This window comes from Mandrillus leucophaeus, unplaced genomic scaffold, assembly GCF_000951045.1.
Source record: "Mandrillus leucophaeus isolate KB7577 unplaced genomic scaffold, Mleu.le_1.0 Scaffold66, whole genome shotgun sequence".
Taxonomy (NCBI): Eukaryota; Metazoa; Chordata; class Mammalia; order Primates; family Cercopithecidae; genus Mandrillus; species Mandrillus leucophaeus.
The window spans coordinates 5,839,938-5,854,020 of NW_012107141.1; the positions used below are offsets into that span (position 1 = coordinate 5,839,938).

At 46.6% G+C, this 14,083-nt stretch overlaps 1 protein-coding gene across 1 annotated transcript in view; it reads right to left on the reverse strand.

Moving 5' to 3' along the window:
- AGBL2 (ATP/GTP binding protein-like 2) overlaps positions 1 to 14,083 on the reverse strand; it is a 72,406-nt gene that overhangs the window by 16,293 nt on the left and 42,030 nt on the right. The window contains 3 exon segments of the mRNA XM_012001457.1: positions 149 to 215; positions 10,184 to 10,314; positions 12,857 to 12,957. Coding sequence (XP_011856847.1) covers positions 149 to 215; positions 10,184 to 10,314; positions 12,857 to 12,957 — 299 coding nt within the window.

Genomic DNA, 14,083 nt, shown 5'->3' on the forward strand with positions numbered 1-14,083 from the left:
ACGGGGTTTCACCATGTTAGCCAGGATGGTCTCGATCTCCTGACCTCGTGATCCACCCGCCTCGGCCTCCCAAAGTGCTGGGATTACAGGCTTGAGCCAATGATTTTTTTTAAGGCTGCTATTTCCTGGGTATAAGAGCTCAGCTTACCTCATCTGCTATGTTTGCTAGGTGAACAGGAAGACCATCTGAGAGAGAACTGTCAGAGCCACTGGTGCTGTTTCCAAAAGAAAAAAAAGAAGAGGAAATAACTGTCATTGATATGTCTAGGAAGCATAACATTTACCAGACCAGCTGTATGGGATTAGGATTAGGATATCTTCTAGTCTACTATTTCTCTCATTGTCTATGCTTCAATTACTAAAAATTATTATTTTCTTCCTTTTTTATATTTTTGGGACAGGGTCTCACTGTGTCACCCAGGCTGAAGTGCAGTACTGTGATCATAGATCACTGCAGCCTTGACCTCCCGGGCTCAAGAGATCCTCCCACCTCAGCCTTCTGAGCAGCTGGGACTACAGGCTCATGCCACCATGCCTGACTAATTTTTAAAATTCTTGTAGTCACAGGGTCCCACTATGTTGCCTGAGCTGGTCTTGAACTTTTGTGTTTAAGCGATCCTCTTGCCTCAGCCTTCTAAAGTGCTGAGATTACAGGTATGAACAACTGCGCCCAAGCAATTACTAAGAATTCTTGATGGCCGGGAGCAGTGGCGCATGCCTGTAATCCCAGCATTTTGGGAGGCCGAGGGGGGTGGATCACCTGAGGTCAGGAGTTTGAGACCACCCTGACTAAAATGATGAAACCCCGTCTCCACTAAATACAAAAAAATTATCTGGGTGTGGTGGCGCACACCTGTAGTCCCAGCTACTCAGGAGGCTGAGGCAGGAAAATCGCTTGAACCTGGGAGGCAGAGGTTGCAGTGAGCCAAGATTGTGCCATTGCACTCCAGCCTAGGCGACAAGAGTGAAGCTGTCTCAAAAAAAAAAAAAAAAGAATTTTTTTTGAGACGGAGTCTTACTCTGTCAGCCTCCCGAGTAGCTGGAACTACAGGTGCCCACCAACATGCCCAGCTAATTTTTTGTATTTTTAGTAGAGATGGGGTTTCACCGTGTTAGCCAGGATGGTCTCGATCTCCTGACCTCATGATCCGCCCGCCTCGGCCTCCCAAAATGCTGGGATAACAGGCATGAGCCACCGCACCCGGCCCCAAAAAAAGAATTCTTGACAAGCACATTCATTCATTCACTCCGAACACCTACTGCATGCCAAGCAGTGTGTTAGGCACAGGGAGCACAGATGAACGAGGCAGAGCCTTTGGCACCAAAGAGTTTGCAATCCATATGGCAAAGCAAATACTGGCCAGATGGGCAAAATCGCCCTTGGTGGAGGTCGTGAGAGGCCACAGGATTCTCAATGCGCAGGCCTAGAGAACAGTAGAGGACTGTCATTTGTTTGAAAACAAGGGATCTTTCTCATTTATTCCTCTTTGGCTGGCACCAATTCAGAAATCCAGGATCCTAACAGGTACTTTGAAGAAATGTATTCAATGTAGAAACAAATGCATTTAATAAACAATCTGAGCCTGGGTGACACAGTAAGTCGCTGTATCTACACAAAAAATTTTTTTCTTAATTAGCTGGTAGTGGTGGTGCCTGCCTGTGGTCCCAGACACTCGGGAGACTGAGATAGGAGGACCACTAGTGCCCAGGAAGTTGAGGCTGCAGTGAGCCGAGACTGTGCCACTGCACTCCAGTCTAAGCAAGAGGGCAAGAACCTATCTCAAAAAATATATAAATAACAAAAAGAACCTTCAGGTCAGAGACCAAGATTACTTTTATCACCCCAATTTTCCTTCAAAAGTTTTGAATGAGGCCAGGCATGGTGGCTCATGCCTATAATCCCCACACTTTGGGAGACCAAGGCAGGAGGGATTGCTCGAGGCCAGGAATTAAAGATCAGACTGGGCAACATAGTGATGCCCTGTCTTTATTTAAAAAGAAAAAAAGTTGGCTGGGCATAGTGGCTCACACCTGTAATCCCAGCACTTTGGGAGGCTGAGGCTCAAAGATCTCTTGAGCCTAGGAATTTAAGAACAGCCTGGGCAACATGGCAAAACCCTGTCTCTACAAAAAAATACAAAAATTAGCCAGGTGTGCTGGTGCACACCTGTAGTCTCAGCTACTGGGGAGGCTGAGCTGGGAGGATCATTTGAGCCCAGGAGGTTGAGGCTCCAGTGAGCTGTGATTGCGCCACTGACTCTAGCCTGGGCGACAGAGCGACACTCTTTCTAAAAAAAAAGTTGTGGATGCTCATTTAGACTAATCTAAAGTCTTCCCTCACAAACTGTGTACTCCCCCTTTCTGCAAGGGCTAGGATGAATGAAAACTCAAATAATCAAACCTTTCTTTCTTCGTGTCTTTTGCTTAAGTGTCACATTATATTTTCCCCTTTCCTGGGGTTTAGTTGGCTAGAACCAAGAGCTGTTCTCTATGATGGGGGTCTACACATACAGTTTACTGGCACAAGGCCAGGCGTGGTAGCTCATGCCTATAATCCCAGCACTTTGGGAGGTCGAGACGGGCAGATCACTTGAGGTCAGGAATTCAAGACAAGCCTGGCCAAAATTGTGAAACTCTATCTCTACTAAAAATACCAAAAAAATTAGCTGGGTGTGGTAGCGGGTGCCTGTAATTCCAGCTACTCGGGAGACTGAGGCATGAGAATTGCTTGAACCCAGGAGGTGGAGATTGCAATGATGCACTGAGCCAAGATCGCACCACTACACTCCAGCTTGGGTGACAGAGTGAGACTCCATCTCAAAAACAAACAAACAAAAAACATTTGTAGAGCTCAAATCACATGGGAGAAGTCAGCATTTCAAACCATTCAGCTGCCCAGCCCTTCATTTGTTTCTGCTCCCCTCGCTCCTCTCAGTGCACAATGAGTAGTCCCACAGAAAGACAGCAGGAAGAAAACCCCATCTCTGATCTAATTCCCAATTCCCTGTTCTCACAAGGTTTTTTTCTAGTGGACACTGGAAGTCCTGTTGGTAGAAAACGTTAGCAAATGGGACAAAAGCACTAAAAGCAGTGTGTCCCAGAAAGTGTCAAAACCCATGTGTGTACATACACAAGGCAAACTCAAACTGGGCTTGTACACTCACAGTCTGCTTTCCTTTGCAATTGTGACAATGGATAGGTGGAACCCCACTGGAGGCTGTGACAGCCAGTCTCTTGAGGCAGAGGCTGGCAAATTGGTTTCAATAATTCTTAACCATGTGCATCAAAGTGTCCCGGCTGAGCCACTAGAATGTAGAGTCTGCCTGTTTCTGAATTGATTCCCCTTGGGCCCTATTTCTTTCTTTTTAAATTTTTTTTAAAATAGAGATGGGGTCTCACTATGTTGACCAAGCTGGCCTCCAACTCCTGGCCTCAAGCAATCCTCCCATCTTGGCCTCCCAAAGTGCTGGGATTACAGACATGAGCCATCATGCCTAGCCACACCTTGGCACTATTTCTATGAGTTGATATGCAGAGCACACTTTTTTTTTTTTTTGAGACAGGGTCTCACTGTGTCGCCCAGGTTGGAGTGCAGTCGTGCAATCTTGGCTCACTGCAGCCTTGACCTCCTGGATTCAAATGATCCTCTCACCTTAGCCTCCCAAGTAGCTGGGACAACAGGCATGAGTCACCATGCCTGGCTAATTTTTGCATTTCTTGTAGAGACAGGGTTTCTCCATGTTGCCCAGGCTTGTCTTGAACTCCTGGGCTGAAGTGATCCGCCCATCTTGGCCTCCCAAAGTGCTAAGACTACAGGTGTGAGCCACTGCGTCCGGCTGGCATTTTGTTTTTGAGGCTGTATTTGGAGAGGGGTTGGTGCAGAGGTCTTGGTTAGTTAGGCACAGGATTCTAAGAGAGTGGAAGGGATGACACGGTGAATGGGCCACACGACCTGGCCTGATGGCCTACTTTAAGTTTAAGGTCCCTAAAGAAATATTTGTGAGACTCAGAATTGCTTTTGGGCCCCGATGTCAGTGTGCCATAGAGTGGATGAAAGAGCCATCCCTTTTCCACTGTCCACCACAGACTACAGTGCAGCCTCTGTCAGAAGACTTCCACGCCAGTCCAGAAGCCTGAAGGTAGCTGGGTCATCCATGAGGCACTTTAGCCAGTAAGTTAGAGTAGAAGGTATTCTTGCACATCTGGGAGACATAACCTTTTGGGGGCTTCCTAAATAGCTGGGGAGACTATGAGGGTAGAGATGAGATCCTGAATGCTAAATTAATTTAAAAAATATTTATTGAGCTCTTCCTCTGTGCTAGGTACAGAACAGGTACCATTCTAGGTGTATGAGATACACAGCAAACAAAAAGATCTCTGACTTTGTGGAACCTGTCTCCTAGTAGAGGGAAACAGACAATAAACAACAGATATTGGCTGGGTGCGGTGGCTCACGCCTGTCATCCCAGCACCCTGGGAGGCCAAGGTGGGTGGATCACCTGAGGTCAGGAGTTCAAGACTAGCCTGGGCAACATGGTGAAACCCCATCTCTACTAAAAATACAAAAATTAGATGGCCGGGCGCGGTGGTTCATGCCTATAATCCCAGGTCTTTGGGAGGCCGAGGTGGGCGGATCACCTGAGGTTGGGAGTTCAAGACCAGCCTGACCAATATGGAGAAACCTCATCTCTACTAAAAATAGAAAATTAGCCAGGCTTGGTGGCACATGCCTGTAATCCTAGCTACTTGGGAGACTGAGGCAGGAGAATCGCTTGAACCCGGAGACAGAGGTTGCAGCGAGTGCAGTGAGCTGAGATTGCACCATTGCACTCTAGCCTGGGCAACAAGAGCGAAATTCTGTCTCAAAAAAAATAAAAATAAAAATAAAAATTAGCGGGGCTTGGTGGTGGGTGCCTGTAATCCCAGCTACTTGGGAGACTGAGGCAGAAGAATTGCTCAAACCCGGGAGGCGGAGGTTGCAGTGAGCCGAGATCACGCCATTGGACTCCAGCCTGGCCGACAGAGCGAGACTCCATCTCAAAAAAAAAAAAAAAAATAGGCCAGGTGCAGTGGCTCATGCCTGTAATCCCAGCACTTTGGGAGGCCGAGGTGGGCGGATCACCTGAGGTCAGGAGTTCAAGACCAGCCTGACCAATATGGAGAAACCTCATCTCTACTAAAAATAGAACTGGAGGCTGTGACAGCCAGTCTCTTGAGGCAGAGGCTGGCAAATTGGTTTCAATAATTCTTAACCATGTGCATCAAAGTGTCCCGGCTGAGCCACTAGAATGTAGAGTCTGCCTGTTTCTGAATTGATTCCCCTTGGGCCCTATTTCTTTCTTTTTAAATTTTTTTTAAAATAGAGATGGGGTCTCACTATGTTGACCAAGCTGGCCTCCAACTCCTGGCCTCAAGCAATCCTCCCATCTTGGCCTCCCAAAGTGCTGGGATTACAGACATGAGCCATCATGCCTAGCCACACCTTGGCACTATTTCTATGAGTTGATATGCAGAGCACCCTTTTTTTTTTTTGAGACAGGGTCTCACTGTGTCGCCCAGGTTGGAGTGCAGTCGTGCAATCTTGGCTCACTGCAGCCTTGACCTCCTGGATTCAAATGATCCTCTCACCTTAGCCTCCCAAGTAGCTGGGACAACAGGCATGAGTCACCATGCCTGGCTAATTTTTGCATTTCTTGTAGAGACAGGGTTTCTCCATGTTGCCCAGGCTTGTCTTGAACTCCTGGGCTGAAGTGATCCGCCCATCTTGGCCTCCCAAAGTGCTAAGACTACAGGTGTGAGCCACTGCGTCCGGCTGGCATTTTGTTTTTGAGGCTGTATTTGGAGAGGGGTTGGTGCAGAGGTCTTGGTTAGTTAGGCACAGGATTCTAAGAGAGTGGAAGGGATGACACGGTGAATGGGCCACACGACCTGGCCTGATGGCCTACTTTAAGTTTAAGGTCCCTAAAGAAATATTTGTGAGACTCAGAATTGCTTTTGGGCCCCGATGTCAGTGTGCCATAGAGTGGATGAAAGAGCCATCCCTTTTCCACTGTCCACCACAGACTACAGTGCAGCCTCTGTCAGAAGACTTCCACGCCAGTCCAGAAGCCTGAAGGTAGCTGGGTCATCCATGAGGCACTTTAGCCAGTAAGTTAGAGTAGAAGGTATTCTTGCACATCTGGGAGACATAACCTTTTGGGGGCTTCCTAAATAGCTGGGGAGACTATGAGGGTAGAGATGAGATCCTGAATGCTAAATTAATTTAAAAAATATTTATTGAGCTCTTCCTCTGTGCTAGGTACAGAACAGGTACCATTCTAGGTGTATGAGATACACAGCAAACAAAAAGATCTCTGACTTTGTGGAACCTGTCTCCTAGTAGAGGGAAACAGACAATAAACAACAGATATTGGCTGGGTGCGGTGGCTCACGCCTGTCATCCCAGCACCCTGGGAGGCCAAGGTGGGTGGATCACCTGAGGTCAGGAGTTCAAGACTAGCCTGGGCAACATGGTGAAACCCCATCTCTACTAAAAATACAAAAATTAGATGGCCGGGCGCGGTGGTTCATGCCTATAATCCCAGGTCTTTGGGAGGCCGAGGTGGGCGGATCACCTGAGGTTGGGAGTTCAAGACCAGCCTGACCAATATGGAGAAACCTCATCTCTACTAAAAATAGAAAATTAGCCAGGCTTGGTGGCACATGCCTGTAATCCTAGCTACTTGGGAGACTGAGGCAGGAGAATCGCTTGAACCCGGAGACAGAGGTTGCAGCGAGTGCAGTGAGCTGAGATTGCACCATTGCACTCTAGCCTGGGCAACAAGAGCGAAATTCTGTCTCAAAAAAAATAAAAATAAAAATAAAAATTAGCGGGGCTTGGTGGTGGGTGCCTGTAATCCCAGCTACTTGGGAGACTGAGGCAGAAGAATTGCTCAAACCCGGGAGGCGGAGGTTGCAGTGAGCCGAGATCACGCCATTGGACTCCAGCCTGGCCGACAGAGCGAGACTCCATCTCAAAAAAAAAAAAAAAAATAGGCCAGGTGCAGTGGCTCATGCCTGTAATCCCAGCACTTTGGGAGGCCGAGGTGGGTGGATCACCTGAGGTCAGGAGTTCGCAACCAGTCTGGCCAACATGTTGAAATTGCGTTCTACTAAAAATTAGCCAGCCGTGGTGGTGGGTGCCTATAATCCCAGCTACTCGGGCGGCTGAGGCAGGAGAATAGCTTGAACCCGGAGATGGAGGTTGCAGTGAGTGGAGATCATGCCATTGCACTCCAGCCTGGGCAACAAGAGCAAAAGTCTGTCTCAAAAAAAATAAAAATAAAAATAAATAAATAAAACAGATACAATAAAGACTTAAATGATATAGAATGACAGAGGCAATAAATGCTATGGAAAAATGTAGAGCACCTAAGGGGGATAAGGAGTGGCAGGAGGGTGAAGGAGGGGAGCAAGCTGTAGCATTAGAGTAACGTGTATAGATCATGTTGAAAAAGGCAGCATTTGGCTGGGCGCGGTGGCTCACGCCTGTAATCCCAGCACTTTGGGAGGCCGAGGTGGGCGGATTGCCTGAGGTCAGGAGTTCCAGATCAGCCTAGGCAACACAGTGAAACCCCGTCTCTACTAAAATACAAAAAATTAGCCAGCCATGGCAGCGTGCGCCTGTAGTCCCAGCTACTTGGGGGGCTGAGGCAGGAAAATTGCTTGAACCCGGCAGGCGGAGGTTGCAGTGAGCCGAGATCATGCCATTGCACTCCAGCCTCAGCCTGGGTGATAGAGCGAGACTCTGTCTCAAAAAAAAAAAAAAAAAAGGGTTAGGGTGGAGGCCATAGAGGTATCGGGAGGCCTATAGCCTTACAGGCCATCGTAGGGTCTTTGGCTCTTTAAATCTGAGTCGGGGAGATACTGAAGTGCTTTCAACAGATAAATGATATGATCTGATTTAGGTTATTTATTTATTTACTTATTTATTTTTTGAGATGGAGTTTCGCTCTTATTGCCCAGGCTGGGGTGCAATGGTGTAATCTCGGCTCACTGCAACCTCCGCCTCCCAGGTTCTAGCGATTCTCCTGCTTCAGCCTCCCGAGTAGCTGGGATTACAGGCATGTGCCATCACACCCATCTAATTTTGTATTTTTAGTAGAGACAGAGTTTCTCCATGTTGGTCAGGCTGGTCTTGAACTCCTGACCTCAGGTGATCCGCCAGCCTTGGCCTCCCAAAGTCCTGGGATTACAGGTGTGAGCCACTGTGCCTGCTTTAGGTTTTTAAAAAAATCACTCTTCTGGTTTTTTTCAGTCTTGCTAGTCCCTTCTTCTCAGTCGCCTTTGCTGGCTCCTCCCCTGTTAAAGTTGTATTATCCAGCTCAAACCTCAGACTTCTCTATCTGCACTTACTTCCTTGAGATCCCGCCAGTCTTTTTTTTTTTTCTGAGATAGGGTCTCACTCTATAGCACAGATTGGAGTACACTAGTGTGGCCATAGCTCACTGCAATCTCGAACTTCTGAGCTCAGCAATCCTCCTGTCTCAGCTTCCAAGTAGCTAGGACTGACTACAGGTGCAGGTGCATGCCCCTACCCAAGGCTATTTTCTTTTTTCTTTTTTTTTTTTGAGACCAGAGTCTTACTCTGTCACCCAGGCTGAAATGCAATGGTGCAATCCCAGCTCACAGCAACCTCCACCTCTCGGGTTCAGGCAATCCTTCCTCCCGCCTCAGCCTCCTGAGTAGCTGGGATTACAGGTGCGTACCACCACACCCAGCTAATTTTTGTATTTTTAGTAGAGATGGGGTTTCATAATGTTGGCCAGGCAGGTCTTGAAATCCTGACCTCAAGTGATCCGCCTGCCTCGGCCTCCCAAAGAGTGGGAATTATAGGTGTGAGCCACCTCATCCAGACCCCATCTAGTGTTAAGGTTTAAATATTATCTACCAGGCTGGGCATGGTGACTCATGCTTGTAATCGCAGCACTTTGGGAGGCTGAGGCAAGCAGATGCCTTGAGCTTGGTAGTTAGAGACCAGCCTGGACAATAGGCAAAGCCTGTTCTCTACAAAAAATACAAAAATTAACCAGGCGTGATGGTGCACACCTGTAGTCCCAGCTACTTGGGGAGCTGAGGCAGGAGGATTGCTTGAGCCCAGGAAGTTGAGGATGTAGTGAGCAGAGATCATATCACTGCACTCCAGCCTGGGTGGAGAGCAACACCCTGTCTCAAGAAAAAAAATCATCTATCCAATGATGCCTCTCTCCATTGGTCACTGGACCTCTCCACTGAACTCCAGACCCATATATCCTACTGCTTGTTCGAGGTCTCTACTAAATATATAATGGACATTACAAACTTAACAAGCCTAACACTAGACTCCTGATCTTCACTACCTCCCTAATTTTTTCCACTCCTTTGATCTTTCCCATCTCAGCTAAAGGCAACTCCATCCAACCAACTGTGGAGTCATTCTCTTCTTTTCTCATGCCCATATCCAATCCACAGGCAAATCCTAATGTTTATAATTTCAAAATATATCTAGAATCCAACCAATTCACACATCCCCCCGCAACCACCGCTGCTACTCTGGTCTAAGCCTCCATTACCTTTTACTTGTATTATTGGTCTAAGCCTCCATTATCTTTTACCTATATTATTGCGAGAGCCTCCTATTGAGTCTCCCTGGTTAGAACTTCCCTCTTTACGATCTACTTTTCACACAGCAGCCAGTGTTCCTGTTGAAACTAAAACCTGTCAAATCATGATATTTCTCTACTCAAAACCTTCCAAAGGCTTTCCATCTCCCTTGGAGTGAAAGGCAAAGGCTTTGCAGTTCCCTATAAGGCCCTACACAAACTGCCTGCCCAACTCCCTACTCCTTTCTAATGGCTAAAACAGAGGCTGGCAAAGAATACACACTCTTTTGTTTTTTTTTTTTTGTTTGTTTGTTTCTGAGCCTTTTGCCCACACTGGAGTGCAGTGGCATGATCTTGGCTCACTGTAGCCTTAACTTCCCCGGCTCAGGTGATCCTCCCACCTCAGCCTCCCCAGTATCTAGGACTACAGGCATGGATCACCAAACCCAGCTAATTTTTGTATTTTTTGTAGAAACAAGATCTCACTATATCACCCAGGTTAACAACAAAGTATTAAAAAACAAAAACAAAAACAAAAAAAGCCTCTGTTGTTTCTTTGTTACCTGGATTCAATGTCAGACAAAGAGATGTCACTCCAACTTTCTTCTAAATCTACATCTTGTCCAAGTTCATGGAATTTCTTGTGGATTTCCTGTCGTAAAAGCTCCTTAAGCTCTGCTAGACACTGAGTGAACTATTAAAGTGAAAAAAAGAACTATTTTGATAATTCATTTTATTTTATTTATTTATTATTATTGTTTTTGAGATGGAGTTTGACTCTTGCTGCCCAGGCTGGAGTACAATGGTGCAATCTCGGCTCACTGCAACCTCCACCTCCTGGGTTCAAGTGATTCTTCTGCCTCAGCCTCCCAAGTAGTTGGTATTACAGGCATGCGCCACCACACTCAGCTAATTTTGTATTTTTAGTAGAGACAGGGTTTTACCATATTGGTCAGGCTGGTTTCGAACTCCTGATCTCAGGTGACCCACATGTCTCAGTCTCCCAAAGTACTGGGATTACAGGCGTGAACCACCATGCCTGGCCCATTTTATTTATTCATCAAATACTTACTAAGTGTATGCTGAAAGGAATTTTATTTATTGCTGCGAACACAAAGATGAATAACCTGCACCCCTGCTAGCAAGGACATGTTAACAGAAAATTACATAAGCTGGAGGAACAGATAGAAATTTTCTTTAGGGCAGAATATCAATGAGCGCTGCTCTAGCCACTTTTCTCTGGCAAGAGCCAACTTCTTCTTTTTTATTTTTTTTGAGACAGAGTCCTGCTCTGTCGCCAGGCTGGAGTACAGTGGCGTGATCTCAGTTCACTGCAACCTCTGCCTCCCAGGTTCAAGCCATTCTCCCGCCTCAGCCTCCTGAGCAGCTGGGACTACAGGTACGCACCACCATGCCCAGCTACTTTTTGTATTTTTAGTAGAGACGGAGTTTTACCACCACATTGGCCAGGATGGTCTTGAACTCCTGATCTCGTGATCCACCTGCCTTGGCCTCCCAAAGTGCTGGGATTACAGGCGTGAGCCACCATGCCTGGCCGCCAAGTTCTTCAACAATGCAATAGTCTATTTTATTTTATTTTATTATTTTATTTTTTCTTTAAGATGGAGTGTTGCTCTGTTACTCAGGCTGGAGTGTAGTGGCATGACCTCTGTTCACTGCAACCTCCGCCTCCTGCGTTCAAGTGTTTCTCCTGCCTCAGCCTCCCGAGCAGCTGGGATTACAGGCACTTGCCACCACACCCAGCTAATTTTTGTATTTTTAGTAGAGATGGGGGTTTCACTGTGTTGGTCAGGCTGGTCTCGAACTCCTGACCTTGTGATTCACCAGCCTTGGCCTCCTGAAGTGCTGGGATTACAGGTGTGAGCCACTGCACCTGGCCTGATGATGATGATGATTAGTTTTTTTTTGTTTGTTTTTTTGGGAAGACATAATTAACAAGGCAAGACTCAGAAAGGCCATAGGGGAAGTCAACAAGTGCACACAGAGCAGAGCTAATTTTGGAGAAGAGAACAAGACACGTGGCTGGGCACAGCGGCTCAAGCCTATAATCCCAGCACTTTGGGAGGCTGAGGCGGGCAGATTACCTGAAGTCAGGAGTTCCAGACCAGCCTGACCAATATGGTGAAACCCTGTCTCTACTAAAAGATACAAAAATTAGCCAGTCGTGGTGGTGCACGCCTGTAATCCCAGCTACTCAGGAGACTGAGGCAGAAGAATCGCATGAACCAGGGAGGCAGAGATTGTAGTGAGCCAAGTTCGCGCCACTGCACTCCAGCCTGAGAGACAGAGGGAGACCCTGTCTCAAAAAAAAGAAAAAAAAAAAAAAAAAAAAGACGCCTGATTTTCTAAAATAAGAGAAAGGAAAGATAATTAGTGTTGTAGCTGGGCACAGTGGCTCATGCTTGTAATCCCAGCACTTTGAGAGGCTGAGGCAGGAGGATCACAAACCCAGGAGCTGCAGACCAGTCTGGTAACAGAAAAACCCTGTCTCTACAAAAACTTAAAAATTAGCTATGTGTGGTGGCGCATACTTGTGGTCTCAACTACTTGGGAGGCTAAGGTGTTGAGGCTGCAATAAGCCGTGATCACGCCATTGCACTTCAGCCTGGGTAACAGAGTGAGACCCTATCTCAAAAGAAAAAAAAAAAGAATAGGTGTTGCCATAGGTAAGTCCAGAAGTGAGGGAGACGTGTTCTAAAGGACTGTCTCCATCTTCGTGGTGAATTATGAGGTCTTACCATTTGTAGATGGTATGCAGGCTGGGGGCTTTCTTATTTTCTTTTATTATAAAAACTTCAGAAAAACTAGTAAGAGGAAAATAAAGATAGCCTGTAATTCCACTGAGCTCACTTTGGACCCATGTGAAACTGATCACAGCAGCATCATCACATTTCTTTTTTTTTTTTGAGTCTCGCTCTGTCCCCCAGGCTGGAGTGCAGTGGCGTGATCTCAGCTCAGAGCAAACTCCGCCTCCTGGGTTCAAGTGATTCTCCTGCTTCAGCCTCCTGAGAGCTGGGATTACAGGTGCACACCACCATGACCAGCTATTTTTTTTTTTATTTTTAGTAGAGACGGGGTTTCACTATATTGCCCAGGCTGGTTTCGAACTCCTGAGCTCAGGCAATCCACCCACCTCAGCCTCCCAAATTGCTAGGATTACAGGTGTGAGCCACCATGCCTGGCCTTCACCACATTTCTTGAAACCCCATTTTTACCTTGGTTTGGTCAGGATCACAAAAGTCCAGAAGGGTGTCACAGACATGATAACCTAAGGACTTCAGATCTTCGATGGTAAAGTGGGTGTCTCTTTTACTACCTGGAAAAAAAAACCCACAAACATTTCCAATTAAATCTCAATGACTGAATATAAATTTAATTTATGATTATCGTTTTAAAAATACCTCCACTGGCCGGGCACAGTGACTCACACCTATAATCCCAGCACTTTGAGAGACCAAGGCAGGCCCTTCACTTGAGCCTAGGAGTTTGAGACCAACCTGGGAAACATGGCGAGACCTTGTCTCTACAAAAAATACAAAAATTAGCCTGATGTTGTGGCATGTGCCTATAGTCCCAACTACTCAGGAGGCTGAGGTCGGAGGCCAAGGTGGGAGGATCACCTAAGCCAGGGAGGCAGAGGTTGCAGTGAGCTGAGAGTGCGCCACTGCATTCTAGCCTAGGTACCAGAGGGAGACGCTGAAACAAAACAAAACAAAACACCTCTTATTCTAGAATATTATGCTTTAGGAGACTGTAGCTCTCCTAGTTTTAGTTTGGTTCAGAAGAATCTTTGGCAATGAAAAAATTATAATCATGATGGTTCTAATTACTGAGGTTTTTACTTCATGTTAGGCACTATGGCAAGTGCACTCCGTGTACCATCTCGCTAAGCAGTACCTACAATGCAAGTACTATTATTATTGCAGTAAAAGGAAAATGAGGCTGGACATGGTGGCTCATGCCTGCTATCCCAGCACTTTGAGAGGCCGAGGCAGGAGGATTGCTTGAGCCAGGGAGTTTGAGGCCAGCTTGAGCAACATAGGCAGACCCTGTCTCTACAAAAAAATAAAAAAATTAGCTGGGCATGGTGATGTGACCAACTACATGAGAAGCTAAGGTGGGAGAATCACTTGAGCCTGGGAGGTTGCAGAGAGCCATGATCATGCCACTACACTCTAGCCTGGGTGAAAGAAACCCTGTCTCAAAAAAACAAACAAACAAACAAAAAATGAAAATAAAGAAAGGAAAAAAAATGAAGTTCAAAAAGGCTAGATAATTTACCCAAGAACACAAAACTTGTTAATGGAGCTGAAATTCAACCCCCTATCTGCCTGATTCCAGGTTTTTTTGTTTTGTTTTGTTTTGTTTGAGACGGAGTCTCGCTCTGTCGCCCAGGCTGGAGTGCAGTGGCCGGATCTCAGCTCACTGCAAGCTCTGCCTCC